Raw genomic sequence first — 20250 nt, 5'->3', positions numbered from 1 at the left:
CTCTATGTTACATCATCCCCAATTCTTTATTACTATGAAATCCTATTTATAATATGTTCATGCCAGCTGGCAGTGATTTTTACTAATTCGTGTTGTACCTCTGATCGTACCAACTGTAACACGTGCACCCAACAAAAGAGACCCAGTTAATGCAGTACAAATGGGCATTTTTTAGGTCAAGCAGCAGACAAGAAGTGTCCACAAGTTATACCATCAAATACAAGTCTGACGTCTGTCACACATAAACACTTGGGGGTATATTCTCCCGATCAAGTATATATTTGATAGTACGTTTTTACTGGTTACAACTCAGGCATGTTAACCTTCACATGGAATCGTAGGTACTACACATTTACATTCTTTGGCTTCGATCACATATCAGCATCTCCAATACAGATTCAAAAAAGATGAGAGAATCTGAGAATCAGCAAGTCAACAATGTTACCTGCATGTAGTAGTGTGAAGTAGAGAAGTCCCAAACCTCCTTGGTGGGAAAATTTCAAGCCTTTCTGCAAAGGCTGTCATCATATCGTACTTCCATTTTGTAGTTTTCCCGATGGGCAGGCGTCTTGAGCTTCCAGGAAGCACACCAAACCATCATCAGATCTATACATCCTATATCTTCCTTCGAGCATCTAACGCTACCAATTCTTTTAGTTTTTCTGTGTATGCATATTCTAAACCTAAAAGAATATCACAACCTATTTCATTGATCCTGGAAATGCAGATCCATATCTCCTGTGTTGTCATCATCGTCATCGTCAAGGTAATCCACAGGCACATTTGCAGGCCGCCGTTTCAACCTTTGGAATATGTCATCAAGAGATTCAGGTGAAGAGACATTCGAATTCAGAACAAATCCTGGATCTTGGCGCAAAGGAAGAAACTTCTTCGAACCCATATTTGCTTTGAAATTTTGAAAACCAATCTTCATCGAGGCCCATGTTGCGGACACACCAGTTGGTGGTACACCCACATTGGACCGCTGCTCAGAATTTCGTTCTTCAAGCAAAGATACAGAGTTTGGTGAAATTTCCTTTCTCACTGCCTTCCCTGACTGCCGGTTCTGTTCTCTGATAGAAGTGTATTTGCTGGCGATAGTCTCCCTGTTGTTTGCATATTTCAACTGACCGGCTCTCCCGTCATTTCTGGAAGAGGTTGCCCCTACTTTCATCTCCACCGTGTTTTCAACCTGCAACACAGTAGCCGAATGGAAACAGAAACCAGTAGGTACTAAGTAACAAAAATAAGCTAAAATTCAGCTGGAAATGACCGAAGGCTAAAGAAGATACTAATCCATGTCACCCACTAAACTATCCCTAGACTTAAACATACTGATAGTTGAATCTCTTATGTAAACGAAGGAATGATTCTACGCACCAATGGCACATTTTGTGATTCAATATCTGTGTTCACGCCATTGAAATTCCTTGCCAATGGAATAACTTGCTCGCCCACTTTGCACCCTTGTTCAAGCCAAGATCTCTCTGGACAAAAAGAAAGAAAAAAGCATTCAATTATTAAAGCAAATCATGCTTTAAGAAGAACTAAATGCCAGTCTTTGCAGCAACAATTCAACAGTAGTTACACAAATATTCATTCCCAGTAAAAGCTAGGAAAATCATCGATAATCATAGTTCAGGATCCTGATTTGCCTTTCACTAACAAAGGAAAACAATGAAAGTATGAAACTGAAGTCCTTCAGCCTTCAGGAAACTTAAGAAATAAAATAACTCCACTTCTCCACATGCAACATCTGTGGAGCCCTTACCTTTTTGTAGAATAATCATTCCAGAGGGATCTAAACCATCTATATTCTCTTCTTCACGTTGGAACTTGAACCTTTTCCAGCTTCCCAAAAAGTCAATCACACGGCCAAAGAAATTACTAGCAACCAATAGCGTATAAACAACCATAATCAGTGGGTAGATCCTGTTGAAGCCTCTGCCAAAGAAAGGGACTGCATCATCAATGTTCCCCATTCTCTGAAACAGATAATTTGTCAGCGATTAGGAATGAATTTTCTATTTGGTAAACAGAAAACATAATAAATAAATGGAAGAGAGAAGCCAAAAAACATTCCCTTCCAGGTGACAAGTAATAAGGCATGCTCATGTACAGAATTGATATAGATATACCACAAACAATGAAGAAGAGCAAAAAAACACAACTATTACCTTCTCAAATGTAGTTTTAGCATTGCCACCAAGGAGGATGAGATTCAGAAAGTTATAAGAAATAGGAGGTGCATATCTTGCAACCATTCTGCAAAACAAAATTTGGTGAATAACTAAAATGACCCGAGTGGCTTTGGAATAGAAACACATCAAGCATAAAAACTAAGGATTGAAACTTACGAACAGATCATAAGCAAGCTGACAGAGCTGGTTTGTCTTGGAGTCAGAGAATAGAACATCAACATACCAATCTTGAATAATGAATAATATGTGCAAATGCACATATACATCAAGGGGACAAAAGCAGCAACCTGTGAACAAACATAAGTTCATAAAGATGACCAAAAAAACTGAAAATTATGAAGTTATAACAGAGTTAAACAAAAGAGTGATTTTCCCCCAATGGCAATAGTGAAAAGGAGTTAAAGGATGTCACTCATTTCACATGCTCCAAGTGTCGCCTAGTAACTATACTCACATATATAAAGTGTACATGTGTTTGTTTGAAATTTAACTAATCAGTAGGTGACAGATGAACATGATTGTTGTGTCCTATGCAAATAAATTATCTAATGTCATCACTAAGACAAGATAGTAAGTATTGCAGAGAGACAAGATAGTATTGCAGAGGGTAGTCAGCCTCACAATTAACAAAACTTTTTGGTAAAATGGGGAGGTAGAAAATAACTTGTAAGTTTTAAAATAAAGTGTTCAGTTCCTTACCTGAACTAAAACCTCTTGCTTTCCTACAGTTTTTATAAGAATAGAAAAGAGAGATAGATCAACACCACTTGGAAGTAAAGTAGCTTCAGCCAACAGTATAGCAGCTGACATACAGCCAAGGACAACAGCAAATGCTTTTTGAAGCTGCTTTCTCAGTATACAGCGCCAAATGAACTCTGGAAATGCAACAAAGTATCCTTAAGTCAGCTCCATCAAATGTTAACCACATGTAACAAATTTACCAAGAAAGTAAGAATCTAATCTAACTGAGATGCTTGTTGTAAGGAATTATGAAAACCAAAAAAAACTGCAGTGAAGGTAAGAAGAATACCAATAGTGTCCAAAATTGATCCAAGTGTGCCCAAACGACTTTCTCTAAAACTTGATACATATTTCCTGTTAAAAAAAAAGTAGATCAATACTGATATTGGTTTGTCTATCAGAGAATCCTGGATGAGCACAACTTGTTTGCAGTACATATTGCTTAGAGTTTTCCAAGCAGTTACTAAGAATAGAATTTATGTCTGTAAAGTTCCTCAGGCTGACAAGCATAAGCATCAATAGCAATTGGACAATTCGCCAACATTCAAGTATTCTTGGTTAGCAGTATTGCTTGCAGTATAAAACTTTTGTAGAACTGTTAAGAGTACAGGTTCTTTTTTGTAATTTACTAATTTACACATTAAGTCTTCCCTCATGATGATCATATATCACTTGGCATAATTTGTTTGACAGATGCAGTACTAAGATACAAAAGGAAAAAACAACTCCCAAAAGGTATCATCATGTAAATATAATCAAATGGGACAAAATAATATTCCTATAAGATTGAAATGCTACTTGCAAACAATATTTTTAAAGCAACGAGATTACACTGCAAATATAAGATCAATAAACTCACCATCCATTAGCATCACGGCGTTCATAATTTTTTATCGTGTCTTCTAGTTTAAGGGCTTCCATGACACAAGTCATATACTCACTGCACAATGACAGCACCCAAACTTAGTGGTTAAATAGGGCAGCACCAGTCACACTTTTAATGTTATTATCTGTTCTATACTCTAGTATTTACTGCTTACTAGCTTTTCACAAACCTGCATGTGTCATATTTGACAGTCCACAACCCCACATTATTACTAAATGAAATATATACAATGGCTTATTCTATAATACCTTTTGCACCTATAGTACTCCTCATGAGCCCTCCTGAGTTGGCGCCGAAGTGTGGCCATCGATTTGTCATCAGTATCATAGTCCATATCATTTTCACCTAATCTACCACCAGAAGGTTTAAAAGATGGATCCTCCCGCAGCTGCGAGAGACAAAAATAATAAGATATTTTGCATATATAATAAGCAATATTCAAATTTAACACGCTAGCAGATTACAGCAGTACCATTTGAGACAGCATGTTATCAATAATATCCATGTAAGGCCTCAAAATGTCACGTTTTGACATTTGATTTGATGTAGCTTGAGCAACCTGGAAATTGACTGACACTTCAGAAACATGAAGAAACTGCATGTTACGTATTGCTTAAAAATTTATGAAATATACATACAACAATTGCATTTGAATATTCTTGATGGGCATTATCAAGCTTTACAGCCATTTGGGCAACTCTATGAGAAAGTACTTTTTGGCGGTGAGACCAGTCTGCGTTTTTCCAAATGTTTCTTGGAATTTCGCTTAACCCAAACCCAAGAAGAAAAGCACCAGTCACCAATCCAAAGGTATTTGAGCATGCCATTGCAAATCCCACAATACCACCATCCCTGTCAAGAAAAGTTATTTTAGGTCAAACACCCTACTAGATACTTGTATAAAGGACAGCTAGTTTCAGAAGAAATATACTCATTGGGGATGAAAGCAAAGCATCATTCTTTGGGAATGAAAGCAGTACTTTGTCAGTACCACTGATTATATTTTATTCATCTCAAGAACCAAAAGTGACTGTGCAACACTAATCTAGGCACTAACATTTTTTTTCTGGAACACGCGACATTGTGCATCATTTCATTAAGAGAGAAAAGAGGAACTGTACAAAGGAGGGAGAAGAACACCGCCCCTCCACATGGGAAACACTAGACCAGAGCAACTAGCCTTCCACAGCTAACATGATCTGTGACTATGAGTCATGAGACACAACACAAGGCCAAAGAAACTAGTCGAGTAGGCTAGGAGGCAAAGAGCACTCAACAGAAACTTAGGAAAAATTAACCCAGAACATCTAGGCACTAAACATAATGTTTTGAACTGCTTTTTTATCAAAACTTATATAGATGTTTCAGCAAAACAGTTCACCATTAGCTTGGCAGCATCAATACCATGAAAATGACAAAAGCATAATGGTGAACAATATTAAAGTGACACTGCAAGGTTATGTTCAGATATCAGGTTGTAGTGTGAAATTTTGCTCAAGTAAAGATTGAACATACCAAGCTCTATGCATGATTAAGAGTAGTATGAGACCAATAAGGCCAATGGCTCCCACAATTGAATAAAAAAGCAGGTTCATATGAATGCTAGTTTTCAGCCTTTCTTTAACAGTGAAGTCTCCTGCGTCTTCATAGCCCTGGATAGTAGGAACTACAGCCCTGTTTGAAGAATAAAAACAAGCCTTGTTTAGAAATATCAACACCAACGCAAATGTTCAGACTTCAGAAGAAACACTAGTGCATCCAGCCATTCAATAAAATTTGCGACTAAAGATCCAAGCAAACCATAACTATGATTGTACAAGAGAACTAAGTTCACACTGAGCTGCCCTACTAGAAAATGAGTAAGCTACAACGATACATTCAGCATAAGAATAGATACCCTCAAAATCTAGCAGTTAATATTGGTTGTATTATATGAACAGGGAGAGAATTTTTCCAGCATTTTTTTCCTTCTACAGACCATATAATGTATAACCAATGTTTTCCCAAGTACCAACCTAGTTTGGATAAAGCCAAAAGAGTTGCATTGATGCCCAAATGATGGAGCAGCATAGAAAGCAGAGATTGGACATTTTGAAAATAGTACTAAAATCGTGGTTATAACTGGAAATGGATGTGCCAAGTCATCAAACGGATGTTTTTTCTTTGTTTTTTTATGACACTAAGAATCAGGGAAATTCAACCATCGGGAGAAACTTATGCAAGACATGTTCATAGCATACCATGTTAGGATAAATGTGCTCCAATAGGACCAGCTCCAAAAGAATCCAATGCCGCCCTTCGCACTGCCAGTTAATGTCTGCAATAGAAATGATCAAAGGGTTTGAACCAAAGGAGTATAAAAAGAGAATTTTCCAGTCAGTAGATAATAAAATTTGTCATTCCATTACCGCTAATAAATTTATCGATATGATTTAATGGATACATGTATCTTTTTTGGAAAGGGAAGGGAGGTTGGCTTTGAAAGATTAAAAAGAACATCAACAATTGACTTGTGCTCAAATCTGTATGACACAAGATAAATGGCAAGGATATACATTAAGGTAGGCCAAGTTAGCTGCTAGGGTTTCTCATTAGCCAAACAATTCTGAATTGACAGAATACTGGGTTAACTCCATAACTATAACAAACAAAAGAAGATGTTTCGAAGAGGTAGCATTAGGACTACAGAGGGTTGAACCACAATCAGTTATTCAGTTATGAAGACTCGAATATTGTAGAAACAGAGTTCTCTAAACGTAAATTGCAGTCAGGCAGATTATATGCAATACTCCTAGTCCCAGGGTAACAATTAATTTGCCTCAGGGACAAAGCTTCCACTGCATTTGTAAGAGCTATGCAACGAACTGGTGGCCACTATAAATGGACAGCAGGCGTGAAGCTAGTTTCCCAGACCTCATTCGTAGCAATAAGCATCAATTCAAAAGCGTGCTCCACCCGCAACACGAAGTTTGTGATTCAATTCGTGCATACACTAAAAAATTGCAACACAACTAGAACACAAAACGAGCACCCGGTGGATCTAACAGCACCGACAGCCAAACCGGCGGAGCCCGGGGCCGACGATGGCCGGAACCGGGGGCGGTGGATGAAGAAGTTGGGGAGGGATGCAGCAAGGGATCTGACCTGCCAGATGTCGGCGGGGACGAGGATGATGATGGAGAGGGAGCAGAACCATGCGTATCCGACGGTGACGACAACGTAGCGCGGCACGGCGGGGCCGGCGAAGTAGCGGAGCGTGACGACGACCATGCCCAGCGTCAGGGGCAGCGATATCAGGTAGAACACCCACATCTCGCCGCCCCGACGCTCTCCGCTAATCCGCTTGGACGCCTCGACGGCCGGACGGAAAGGAAGAGTCGGCGGAGCCGGGCCGGCTGGGAACCGGAGACTTCTCCGTGTCGCAGGCGCGCGGGCGGGGAGGTGGGGCCCGGGAGATCGCGGGGCTCTTTTTGTCTCCGGGGAAGTGGAGAAGAGCGCACGGCTGGGGAAGAAGGAAGAGGAAGGTGCTGGTGGGCCGAACACGGATCGTTCGGTGGAGTTTGGAAATGTCGGTCCGAGGGGAGTACTGACACGCACGCAAAGATTGTCAAACTTGCTCAAAGGTATTGTTTGTTCTTGTTCAAATGTACTTTTGGACAAAAGAAATTCGACTTCGGTGGATCGTTTAAACTTTCCTCCAAGGTCTTGTTTGTTCGTGGATTTGAAAATCATTCTATGAATCACATTCCATTTTATATTTCAAAAATATTTGAAATGGCTAGAAAGTTATTTAAATCCAAATTTGTGGTGTGGCTAACCATAAACTATGTTCCTTAGAAACAAATTTAAAATAGTTGTTTGGCAATGCAAAGAATCATACGTTAGCTCCAAGAGCTCTCTAGCTGTACGCGTGCTCCCATATTTCTCTCCGCAAAGAACAGCGTCCGTCTCTCTCCTCCCTCTACACACAAGAAACCCCTTTCACACACGGTCACTCGCTATAATTAAATAATATAAACTAAACATAATTGATAATACGGGACATAAAAAATAAACATGAACATAAAATTATCTCTAGACATTCAGAACAATCCAACTAATCAGGGACGAAGCCCCACATTTTTATGCTGTCACATAACAACAATGATGTTTTGTGTTTTGCTTTGCCAAATAATGTTTATAAATGAAGATTTGCCATGGTTTAGTGAAGGTGGTATCAATAACTTTTGAGCCTAGATCTGCCCAAGAAACCATTATCTTTCAAAAATATCGTAGGTTCAACAATATTTGCTAACCATTGTTGTAGTAAACATAGAAATCATTATCTCCCAAGTCTTAGCAAGCATTTGTATTAGGAGTCGCCACCATGGAACGTCGCCACCACCGCGGTCTCCATCTAGGCCCCTCTCCTTCCTCTTTGGTGAGTGATAGGAGGTGGCAAGAAGGAGAGGGGACAAATCTCTCTTTTACACCATTTTTTAATCTTGATTGCTTAAGATTTACTCAAAATAAATCTACTCATGAAATCAAATGATTTTCATTTCAAAACTTGTTAGCTGTGATGGCTTCGGTGCTTGCCACGACGAGATTACCGTTGGAGGTGTCGATTTCATCAGTAAGAGGCTAATTTGTGGTCATTATCTGCAAGCGGAGGAGTGCTCCTGAGCACCCCCATACATGCAGTAAATCCAGTTGTTGTGGATTCGTAACCACAACTAGTCATTAGTGGTCGATGTGTGGGACTTCGGTGGTTAACACTCAAGACACAAAGAAGATTTATCTTGGTTCGAAGCACAAAGCCCTACGTCCAGCAAAGAATTTTTCTTGTGAGAATGCTCAAGTGAGTTCTTACACTACAAGAAAGCCCCCCCTCTAGCTACGCTTTATTTGTAGGTTAGATATGTTTCATTTCATCTCTACTGTATAGACACTGGAGCATCTCCCTTACAATCGAAGAGGGAGTAGGTGAGCGTATGTCGAGTTCTGATCTAAGGGTTCCCTTGATCGTCCTTATTCGGCCTATCCGCAGGGCTAGGGCATGCAAAGTTTGGGGGTTCTCTCTAGCTTCTTTGATCTTCAAGGGAGCACTAAAGGTTCGTCGTCCACCCCCTCCAACTCTCATCGCAAGTCGGTAGTCCTCGAGACACTGGCTAGGCTCCATCTCACCGTTGTACTTGTCAGAACTACTTACGATAGTGTCAGAGGAATGTGTGGCACACAAACCCATAAATTCATAAAATTTGCAGTATCCGCTGGCCTAAATCAAGAAGTGGAATGTGCAGCGCACAAGACCGACTTTTCTTGATGTCATGGGGACAAATTTGTCTCTTTGTTACGTGTTGAAAGATCCACTACGAGTAATTAGAACATACAAGTATGCATGATCCAGCCACCAAGGTTCACAATTTTCGTTGTTACATGCCATTTTAAATGGAAAACAGATATTTCAGACAAACGTGTTACAGCGAGAAAGCAGATATTGAAACTAGCTAAAAGTTGAAACAAGTGTGATCTTCTTATAAAGCCCTTGATTGAATTGATATTGTTACAAAGCAAGGCTGTGATCTTCTTATAAAGCCCTTGATTGAATTGATCTTGTCACAAAGCCAAGCTGGTCAGCGGTCAGCACGACATCAGTTTGCTGGCAACGGCGGAGTGAGACGATGCTTAGTTGATATCGTCCTCAATCAATCCCACGGTAACCAGATCATGACCACAGCGATTCTTCAAGTCAGTCTCTATGCAACATGCAAGTGCCGATCACGATTCTTCAAGTCAGTCTCTACGGTGCAACATGCAAGTGCCGATCATGTGCTCCATGAATTTGCTGAAGTTTTCCCGGCTGGCGACGGACGCGACTCACGGCTGTCGCCGCTGCTCGTTCGCCTCGTTGGTCTCACGCACCCTCTCGCGCTCCAAACGCACTCTGTCCTGGGCGAGCTCCTGCAGTCTCTGGGCAGCGCGTGTGGGATCCTGCCGCCTTCTTGCTTCATCGACGGCCTCGGCATCTTTCGTCCTCAGTCTTTTCACGATGGCCTCCAAAGCGAAGGCAGTGTGATCGCCGCCGTGCTCCAGCAACCGTCGCATATGATTCCATTTGCCGTGATACATCTTGGCGAGGTATCCTCGGGTCTCGGGACTCGGGAAGAGCTCATCTAGGGAAGCCCGGGCACCGTTCAGGAGTTCGCGTTCATCCGTCACCTCCACCGCGCGCTTCAACGTAGCATCCAGCAACGAGTAGCCGGTCTCGAACTCCCAGGCCTCCCTCAACCTCTTCACCTCTCTGACGATGGCGTCAGGCGCCGGTGCCGGCGCCGCGCCCACATGGACAGAGCCTCCCGCCGCGCCGCCTATAAGAGCGTGCCGGTTCATGCTGTCGTCCGCGCGAGGTTTCTTGGCCCTGCTCGGCCTGCTGCTCTTGGTGTCGTCCGCGACTGAAACGGCGCACGAGGCGGGTTTGCGTTCCGGCAACGAGCCGTCGTACTCGTACTCGTGCTCGTACATGCGAGATCTCCTCGCCCTGCTCGGCATGCTACTCCCGGCTGTGCCCGTGTCAGCGAAACAGATGGGCTCGGGCGTCGGGCCGACGTCGACGACGCGGGGTTTCTTGGCCCTGCTCGGCCGGCTGCTCTCGGGTGCATCTGCGCCAGCGTAAGAGGAGTGCTTGCGTTCCGGCCTCCGGCGGTTCTCTTCCCGCTCCGCCTTTGCGCTAGCGCGAGATGGCGGCGGCGGGCCGTATTTCGCTGGCAGGAAGGCGGCTAAACCCCGGAGCAGGTCGTCGTGCTTCTCGCCGAAGATGTCCTTGAACTCTTGGTAAACTTCATGAGCGTCGAGGCTTCGTTCCAAGTTGACGCTGTATAGCGTTGCGACAAATCGATCGTATTCCGCCGGTCTCAACGCCTTCTCCGCCCGTTTTACGATCTCCAAACCTTGACGCACAGGGTCGACCAAGCCATTGAACCGGGCAACGAGATGAGGATGGCCCCGGAGGAGATGCACCGCTCGGGCCGAGACGCGCTCGTCGTCGGTGATCTCGGGCTTGCCGAAGTCCGTGAAGAGGTCGAATAACGCGTCTCTGTTGCCAGGATCATACGCCAAATGGACATGGATCTCTTGCAAGAAGTCGAAGAGATCGTCCGTGATCCCCTGCGGTGGGAACGTCTCCGGCGGCTGCGTCATGGCTACTTCCTCTATTCTTCTGCAGCTCTGCTCTGCTAGCGGAGGACGCCGGAACAGGAGAGCTCGAGAGCTCTGCTAGCGGACGACGCCGGAACAGGGAATTCGTTTCGTGTCGTGTTGCTCCCGTATCTATCTTACCTTGTATGTATTAAGATGATATATACTCGTATATAAAAAAGGGAGAACGTGTCGGATTAGAATTTAGACGAGATAGGGAAGTATAGAGAGAGTCCACCGGATTGACATGGAAAGCAAATCAAAATCGTGCCCGAGTACGTTTATTTCACAAGATGATGGAAGAGAAATCTGACTCATCCGAAGATAAAAAAAAAGAGAGAAATTCTAGTTTGGTACACCCCTCTGCCCCTCATACTGGCGCTTGACTTTTATATTTTATTTGGAAATATCTAATCTACTCGACGTTGACTTGGAACACGTCCTTGCGCTGCTCCTCCTTCACCTTGGGCACCACCACCTTGAGCACACCGTTCTTCATCCCCGCCTTGATCTTGTCCATCCTGTAAACCTCTGGCGCGAGCTCGATGCGACCACTGTACCTCGGAGGCGGGACGTCCTCGTCCTCGCCGGCCTCCTTCTCGCCCTCGCCCTTGATCACCAGGCTGTTCTGCTCCGCCCACACCTTGACGTGCTCCTTCCCCAGGCCCGGCATGTCCACCCTCAGGTGCAACGCCTCCTCGTCCTCCTTCGCGTTCCAGCCACGGCGCACCGCGCCGGCACGGCCTGGCGCCGCCACCGCGAAGTTGTCCATCAGGCTCAGCAGGTGGCCGAGGCTCTGCGGCGAACTGAATGGATCACGGAAGATCTCTGGACAGGGACCAACAAAATGAAGTCAGCACAGCCATTTCAAATCGATGGAGTTCCATCATCTCATCTAAGAGCACGAAGCAAATGAGTCTGGCATGCCACGAAGATGACGACTACCTGAGAACAGGCTGGGCACGGCGTAGTCCCGGCTGCCGCGCCGGCTCTCGTACTCGCGGACGCTGTCGTCTTAGGACTCGGCCCCCTCGTAACGTCGGAGCTGAGCGCCGGTGTTGTACCTGCTGTTAGCCAAATTGTTGCACTAGCTTGTAATTTTTCGTTCTGAGTCTTGCATCAGCTAGCATAGGGGCAGGGCGTGATCGATGGCACGCTTGATCACGACTTGGCCCGGTTCAGTTTGGTCAGTTCGCGCCATAACGCATTCAGCGCACGCAGCGCGCGCCGCAGCGAAACGGCGTGGCGCACTTTGTGCGGGATGGCGCGGGGAGGCTCGGTTGTTACAAGTCCGAGATTGTAGCATGCGTATGTGTATAAGAGCATCAATAACAGACCGAAGGCGTTGCGTTTTGGGCCGCCGAAAAATCCTCTTTTCTCGTGTGAGTTTGTTGTTCGCGTTTCCATCTACTCACGTTCTCGCCGCGGTCACCGCGCCGTCTCCGGCGCTCACGATCCAACCTCGCTGCGGTGTTCGGTTCCGTCAAGTGGTATCAGAGCCTCAAGCCGCCGGAGTAGGAGGTGTTCGGAGGACGAGAGAAGTTGTAGAGGAAGCAGGGTGGTTTGGTCCACCGGATCCGAGGAGGTGGAGGCGTGAACTCTGACGTCGGCGACATGGGGGAAGCAAGTGGCAAGGACAAGGACGTGATGGAGCGGGCGTGGAACCAGGCAACAGGAAATCTGGTATGGCCTATGTTAACCCGCACCAATTACGAGGAGTGGTCCGTGCTGGTGCAATGCAATCTCGAAGGCATGTATCTGTGGGATGCAATCGAGTCCGACAAGGTGGCACGGCGTCGGGATCGGCTCGCTCTGGGCGCCATGATCCGTGGCGTGCCCCAGGACATGCACTCCATGCTCTTGAACAAGAAGTCAACAAAGGAGGCATGGGAGGCAATCAAGTCGATGCGTCTTGGTGCAGAACGTGTAAAGGAGGTGAATGCACAGAAGCTGCTGGCGGAGTTTGAGTCGATCGCGTTCAAGGCGGGCGAGACAATCGATGACTTCGCCGTGCGCATCACCAGACTCGCCACTGACCTGCATGGTCTTGGCGAAGAAAGCATGGATGACACGCGCGTCGTGAAGAAGTTCCTCCGGGTCGTTCCGCCGCGCTACAACCAAGTGGCAGTGACGATCGAGATGTTCTGCGACATCAAGAAACTCTCCATCGAGGAGCTTGTGGGTCGTCTGTGGGCGGCGGAAGATCGCTTTGAGCCGTCGGTGGAGCAGGTGACGCACAAGACTGGCCGACTCTTGTTGACGGAGGAGGAGTGGGCGGCCAGGAACAAGAGCCACATCGTGCCGGACACGTCCTTGTCGTCTGGCGGAAAGAGCGGTGGGCGCTATATGAAAAAGGGGAGATCAGGAGCGCGCGGTGGCGGCGGCAACGAAGCACGTGACTCCGGTGTGAAACTCACGTCGATGGGCACTCCACGACGGAAAGGCAAGTGCCGCAAATGTGGCATCTACGGGCACTTCGTGAAGGAGTGCAAGACGAAGGAGCTGAAAGAGGAGCGGCAGGAGGCCGCTCACCATGCGAACATCGACACTGAACAGCCGGCACTCATGGTGGCACAGGTCTACAATGTTGTGCGGACCACGAGCTCCACCGCGCATCGGGTGTTCCTGAATCAGGAACATGTGTCCCCGTCGAAGTACGATGAAGGCGCATGGGTCCTCGACACCGGCGCCACAAATCACATGATAGGGTGCTGGGCATCGCTGGCATCTCTAGACGAGACGGTGCGTGGTGTGGTGCGGTTTGGAGATGGATCCATGGTGGAGATCTGCGGGATCGGGGCTATCACAATCGCCAGCAGGAATCAGGACCATCGTGTGCTCACTGAGGTATACTTCATCCCATCCCTCAAATGTAATATCGTGAGTCTTGGCCAATTGGAAGAAGGGGGGTGTCGCATCGAGATCGATAACGGCGTCCTGAAGGTGTACGAGCGCCACCAGGCTGTGAACCAGGAAAGGGGTGTTCTGATTCGGGCAGAGAGGAGGAATCATCTATACGTAATGAAGGTGAACCTAACCTCGCCCGTGTGCCTGATGACCAAGATGGATGAGACAGCGTGGCTCTGGCATGCACGATGTAGACACTTGAATTTCATGTCTCTCCGTGAGCTGGGTGCTAGAGAGATGGTAAAGGGTATACCCCTGATCCGGCGTGTGGAGCAGGTGTGCGATGGCTATGCATTGGGCAAGCAGCACCGCACACCCTTTCCCCAGGCCTCATTGTACCGCATGAAGGAGGGGCTTGAACTGGTACACGGTGATCTATGTGGGCACATTACGTCGCCCACACCTGGCGGGAAGTCATTCTTCTTGCTCATCGTCGACGATCATAGCCGCTACATGTGGCTCGAGCTTCTGGCGTCCAAGGATGAGGCGCTGGTGTATTTCAAAAGGTTCAAGGCAGCGGCTGAGCTAGAGTTGGGCCATCGCCTGAAGGCGTTCAGGACGGACCGTGGTGGTGAATTTAACTTAGGTGCGCTTGTGGCTTTCTGTAACGACCACGGCATCAAGCACTATACCACCACACCATATTCCCCACAACAGAACGGAGTAGTAGAGCGACGGAATCAGACCGTCGTGGAGATGGCTCGTTGCCTGCTCAAGAGCATGCGAGTACCTGCTCAGTTTTGGGGTGAAGCAGTCAAGGTGGCGGTGTACCTGTTGAACCGATCGCCAACGAAAAGCCTGAACGGGAAGACTCCATTCGAAGCTTGGTTTGGAAAGAAGCCAGGGGTCAAGCATCTGTGTATGTTTGGATGTGTTGCATATGCCAAGCGTGTTGGCCCCGACATAAGCAAGCTGACGGATAGATCAGTTCCAGGTGTGTTTCTTGGCTATGAGCCAGGGACAAAGGGATTCCGTGTGTATGATCCTGTGAAGGGCAAGCTGATGGTGACTAGAGATGTGATATTCGACGAGAAGAAGGCATGGAATTGGGAGGGGAATGACAGCAGGCTAAGCAATAATGAAGCAGCACCTAATACTTTTAGGGTTCAGTGTTTTGATACTGTTCCTGGTCAGATAATAGGGCCTGACGCTGATTCTCGAGGGAGCGCCGCCTCTGAATTTGATGGCGGTGAACTAGTCTCGCCTGCTGCATCAATTCCATCTATGGGGGGTGCATCTAATACACCACCACACACCCCAAGTGCCAGCCCAAGTACACCAGGTCCGATGATCCAGTGGGCAACGCCGCCCACCAATGCTTCTAAAGATTCTGATGGAGCTCCACTGTGATTTAGAACCATTCCCAATTTGCTTGAAACAACCGAGGAAATGTAGGATTTTGAGTACAGTGGGATGTGTCTAGTAGCAGCAGAAGAACCAAGGTTGATGGATGAGGCTCTGTCTAAAAATTGCTGGAGGCAGGCTATGCAATCAGAAATGCAGGCGATTGAAGAAAACCGCACCTGGGATGTCAGTGATCTGCCACCAAAGCAAAAGGCTATAGGCCTGAAGTGGGTTTTTAAAATCAAGAAAGATCCAGATGGAAATGTTGTCAAGTATAAAGCAAGGTTAGTGGTCAAGGGGTATGCTCAGCGCCAAGGAGTAGACTTTGATGAAGTATTTGCTCAAGTTGCCACAATTGAGACTGTAAGGGTGCTGTTGGCACTAGCAGCACAAGGTGGATGGGAGGTACACCATATGGATGTGAAATCTGCTTTTTTGAATGGTGACTTAACTGAAACAGTGTTTGTGCAACAACCTCTAGGTTTCATCATTGGCAATGGAGACAAGGTGCTCAAATTAAGAAAGGCACTCTATGGCCTTAGGCAGGCACCCAGAGCATGGAATGCTAAACTTGATAAAGAGCTAGTTGCTCTTGGTTTTGTGAGAAGCAAGCTAGAACATGCTGTATATAGAAGGAGCTGCAAGAACTCATTTTTACTTGTGGGGGTGTATGTTGATGATTTGATCATCTCTGGACCAAATGTCAGAGACATTAAACAGTTTAAGTCAGAGATGAGGAACAAATTCAGCATGAGTGATCTAGGTCTCCTGAGCTACTACTTGGGGATAGAGGTGAAGCAGGGAGATGGGGGGATCACACTAAGCCAGAGCTCTTATACTGTAAGGATACTTGAGAGGGCAGGTATGAAAAACTGCAATCCTTGTGACACACCCATGGAGTGTCGGCTCAAGCTCTACAAGGAGAAGGAGGGAGAAGCTGTAGATCCTACTTCATATAGGAGCATAATTGGTAGCCTCAGATACATTGTCAACACCAGGACAGATCTTGCATATGTGGTGGGTGTTGTCAGTAGGTACATGGAGGCACCAGGGAGAGAGCACTGGGCTGCTGTTAAACATATTTTGAGGTATTTGAAGGGAATAGTCGGATATAGCTACAAGTATGAGAAGGGAACTGAACTGAAACCCATCTTGCTCGGGTATAGTGACAGTGACTTTATAGGAGATGTTGAGGATAGGAAGAGCACCACGGGTGTTGTATACTTTCTTGGCAATAACCTGGTAATGTGGGCATCACAGAAGCAGAAGATAGTTGCGTTGTCTTCATGTGAAGCTAAGTATGTGGCAGCAGCAGCAACAGCGTGCCAAGGCGTTTGGCTAAGCCGATTGATAGCAGATATGATGGGAACGAAAGAGGTGACATTGAAGCTACTTATGGACAATATGTCTGCCATCACTCTTAGCAGGAACCTAGTGCACCATGATCGTAGCAAGTATATTGATACTAAGTATCACTTTATTCGTGAGTGCATCAAAGAGGGCAAGGTGGAGGTGGATCATGTTGGGACTGTAGGGTAGCTCGTCGACATTTTCACCAAATCACTGGGGCGAGTCAAGTTCGTGGAACTGAGAAGTGCTCTGGGCGTCGTCGATGTGCAACAAGTTTAGGGGGGTGATTTGTTAGCCAAATTGTTGCACTAGCTTGTAATTTTTCGTTCTGAGTCTTGCATCGGCTAGCATAGGGGCAGGGCATGATCGATGGTGTGCTTGATCATGACTTGGCCCGGTTCAGTTTGGTCAGTTCGCGCCATAACGCATTCAGCGCACGCAGCGCGCACCGCAGCGAAATGGCGTGGCGCACTTTGTGTGGGATAGCGTAGGGAGGCTTGGTTGTTACAAGTCCAAGATTGTAGCATGCATATGTGTATAAGAGCATCAATAACAGACCAAAGGCATCGCATTTTGGGCTACCGAAAAATCCTCTTTTCTCATGTGAGTTTGTTGCTCGTGTTTCCATCTACTCATGTTCTCGCTGTGGTCACCGCATCGTCTCTAGTGCTCACGATCCAACCTCACTGTGGTGTTCGGTTCCATCACCTATGAAGGCCGCTGGTGACTGCCACTGGCCTGACGACGGAGCCAGCCCTGGGCGTGGACGACGCGATAAGGAGCTTCTCCAGCGCGTGCACTAGTAGGACGACCCTCCTAGAAGCGACAGTGCAAGCCATGACACTCCCCCCTCTTGGCCTCTTGTTAGCACTATACATCACCCAACAACAGCAATAGAAGAAGGAGCCAAAGGACCTGATAGTGGCCCCAGACGCGGAAGCAGGACAAGGAAGCCAAACTCTCGCCTCAACGCTAAGCATTGGGTGTGTGGGTGAGCGCAGGTGCGCTAGTGAGGCCACGGTCTCTGTAACTACTTAAGGCAGAGTTGCGTGAGGGAGAGGGTATCGATTTTGTAAACCCAACTAAACCTGTTATCATCTAAGAACTCATCCAAACTAAATCCCATGCTCTTCTTGCTATCCTTTTCCCTTTTCCTGCTCCTTCGATTTCCCTTCCCCAATTCTATATGATCTAGTTCCCTGCTAACAAGAGGTATCAGAGACACCGATCCTCGGGTTTTTGATCACCGATGAACATCAGCATCCCATCGATCGATCTGTCTATAAGGAAAATGGACCCTAGACTCATTTACTTTGGATTTTGGTGTTTGATGATCAACACAACCAAATTGGACTAATGTGATTGCTAGTGTTTATTTTATAGTTCAATAGGATGCAACGCGGACTTGGATCAACTTTGGAACATGAAGAAATTGATCGACACTCAAAAGAAGACATTGGAGGAGGTGTTGACAACATAGAAGAGAAGCAAGGAACCCAAGACACGAAGATATCAAAGCCCGAACAAAGCCACAAAGCAAACGCTGGCTAAGTGGGCACCACCCTAGGGGTGGCGGTGCCACCAGAGAAGGGCGGTTGTAGCTAGAAGGAGAGGGGGGCACCGGACAACAACGTGTGCACCGCCCTGGTCACCGCCATAGGGTGGCGGTGCACCAGATAGGGGGTGGCGGTGCCACTGCCCTAATTTCCCTAAGAGCAGCAAAGGGGGACTTGGGCACCGCCCTGGTCACCGCCCTCAGGGTGGCGGTGCACCGCCTTAGTGTACAGTGTCCCAATGGTCGGTTGTTAGTGACCAACGGCTAGCTGACATGGCTAGCACCGCCGTGTCCGGTGCCCACACAGAAACATGGACCTTGGCCCCAATGGCTATATCTCCACTTGTGGCCTATATATATGACTCTAACCGACCATTTGAAGGGTGTGAGAGCTGAGGGAATATAGGAGGGTGTTGCTACACCTTATTTGTGCTCTCCACATGCATAGAGCTTAAAGATCACTTGGTGATTAGCGTAGGTGCTTTTGCGAAGTGCTTAGGTTAGTTAGACCACGCTCATATGCGCTTGCTCTAGGTTTAGGCCTAGTGTTTAGTGAGGTTTACACACCTCTTACCACTTGGTGCTTGCGCGCACCATTGTTGTACTCGGCGGGGCTTGTAGTCTTATGAGACCACACCAACCGTGTTTGTAGTGTGGCCGCCACCATGCACGAAAGGGAACAAGGCCCTCGGCGTTTCGGCCAAAAACTTGATAGTGAAGATGGCGGGGTGCATTCCAAGATAGGCTTACCGAAAGGCACACCGGAGACCCACTTGCACGTGGGGAAGGCCCAGGGCTATCTAAGGAGTTACCCAACCGGGAACTTGGCCCTTGCGAGGGGCTCCAATGAGGATTAGGGGGGAAGCTTGAGCGCTTCTTGATACCTCGATAAAAATACCAGAGTCATCGACGGGAGTTTGTATCTCTACCTCATCTTTAGCTTTGGCATTTATATTGCTATATTGGTTGTGTGCTTTACTTTTCTAGCTTAGTTGATAGGCTAGTTGATAGGATTGGAACCTTGGTTGCATAACTCTTTTGCTGTAGAGATAGCAACACACCTAGCAAAACCGTAGTTGCACATTTAGATATATTACTTTGTTGCACATGTTTTTGACTAGGTGGGATTAGAGGCCATAGTTAGAACTAGTTTTTAAGTTTCCTAATTCCCCCCTCTCTTAGGCATCACGATCCCTTACAAGTTGTATCAAAGCCGGTTGGCTTAATTTGGACCTTTGGCTTCATCGTCGTTGAGCTAACGCTATTTATAGTGGTTGGGATGGATACCTCTAGGCCTCCGCACTTTGATGGCACTAACTTCCCTTACTATAAAGCTAGAATGGCTTGTCACCTTGAGGCGGTAGACTTGGGTGTTTGGAGAGTCACTCGTAACGGGATGAAACCTATTAAGAATCCCAATAAACCCACAAAGAGTGAAGAAAAATAAATTTATTTTAATGCTAGAGCTAAAAATTGCTTGTTTGAATCTTTTAGCATGGATGTGTTTAACTAAGTGTTCACTTTAAATATGACACATGAAATTTGGTTAAAATTATAAGAGCTCCATGACGGCACAAGTAATGTCCGTGAGCAAAAATATTGCCTAGCTCAACAAAGTTATGATTCTTTTGAAATGAATGATGATGAGTGTGGGGGTATAGTCCCCGGTATCTATAAGATAAGACATGGGCCGCACCATCAGAGGTGGCCTAGCCCAAAAGATCAAGGCGTGCACGACACTGGTCGACGTGCATCGCAAGATATTATATAGTACCAAATAGGATACTTTCCTTGTAACCCTACCCCTCCAGAGTATATAAGGAGAGGCAGGGGTCCCCTAGTGGATAGGGTCATCCAGATCAATACAATACACCAAAGACACAAGGCGTAGGGTATTATGTCGATCAGACGGCCCAAACCTATCTAAATCGTTGTCTCTGCGCTTTGTGTCACCATCCGGTTCCTGATTATGCGCACCTCCACCAACCAATCTACCTTCGTGGGATGCCCCTCAGAGGACTGCCAAGCATCTTTTGTCGATAGTTGGCACGCTAGGTAGGGGTTGTGGGCTTGATCCATGGTGAACTAGA

General features: G+C 46.5%; 2 protein-coding genes and 1 pseudogene across 2 annotated transcripts; all 3 read right to left on the bottom strand.

The window, feature by feature from the left end:
- Positions 1-226: 226 nt before the first annotated feature.
- LOC136474892 (uncharacterized) lies at positions 227-7356 on the bottom strand. The gene is made up of 14 exons (XM_066472465.1): positions 6973-7356; positions 6069-6145; positions 5344-5502; positions 4467-4680; positions 4301-4387; positions 4077-4216; positions 3802-3882; positions 3232-3296; positions 2901-3076; positions 2358-2488; positions 2178-2265; positions 1772-1985; positions 1381-1487; positions 227-1192 (listed from the first exon to the last, which is right to left on the bottom strand). Exons 1-14 carry the CDS (start codon positions 7138-7140, stop codon positions 707-709), a joined length of 2193 nt encoding a protein of 730 aa, XP_066328562.1. The 5' UTR covers positions 7141-7356; the 3' UTR covers positions 227-706.
- A 2331-nt stretch (positions 7357-9687) lies between these two features.
- Positions 9688-11007, bottom strand: LOC136470611 (uncharacterized). The gene has a single exon (XM_066468395.1). It carries the CDS (start codon positions 11005-11007, stop codon positions 9688-9690), a length of 1320 nt encoding a protein of 439 aa, XP_066324492.1.
- Positions 11008-11419: 412 nt separating this feature from the next.
- LOC136474891 (24.1 kDa heat shock protein, mitochondrial-like) lies at positions 11420-17444 on the bottom strand (annotated as a pseudogene).
- Positions 17445-20250: the final 2806 nt, after the last annotated feature.

The sequence above is a fragment of the Miscanthus floridulus genome, chromosome 8 (genome assembly GCF_019320115.1).
Source record: "Miscanthus floridulus cultivar M001 chromosome 8, ASM1932011v1, whole genome shotgun sequence".
Classification (NCBI taxonomy): domain Eukaryota; kingdom Viridiplantae; phylum Streptophyta; class Magnoliopsida; order Poales; family Poaceae; genus Miscanthus; species Miscanthus floridulus.
The sequence above is the reverse complement of the archived record's forward strand: the minus strand, read 5'-3'. Positions and strand labels throughout refer to the sequence as shown.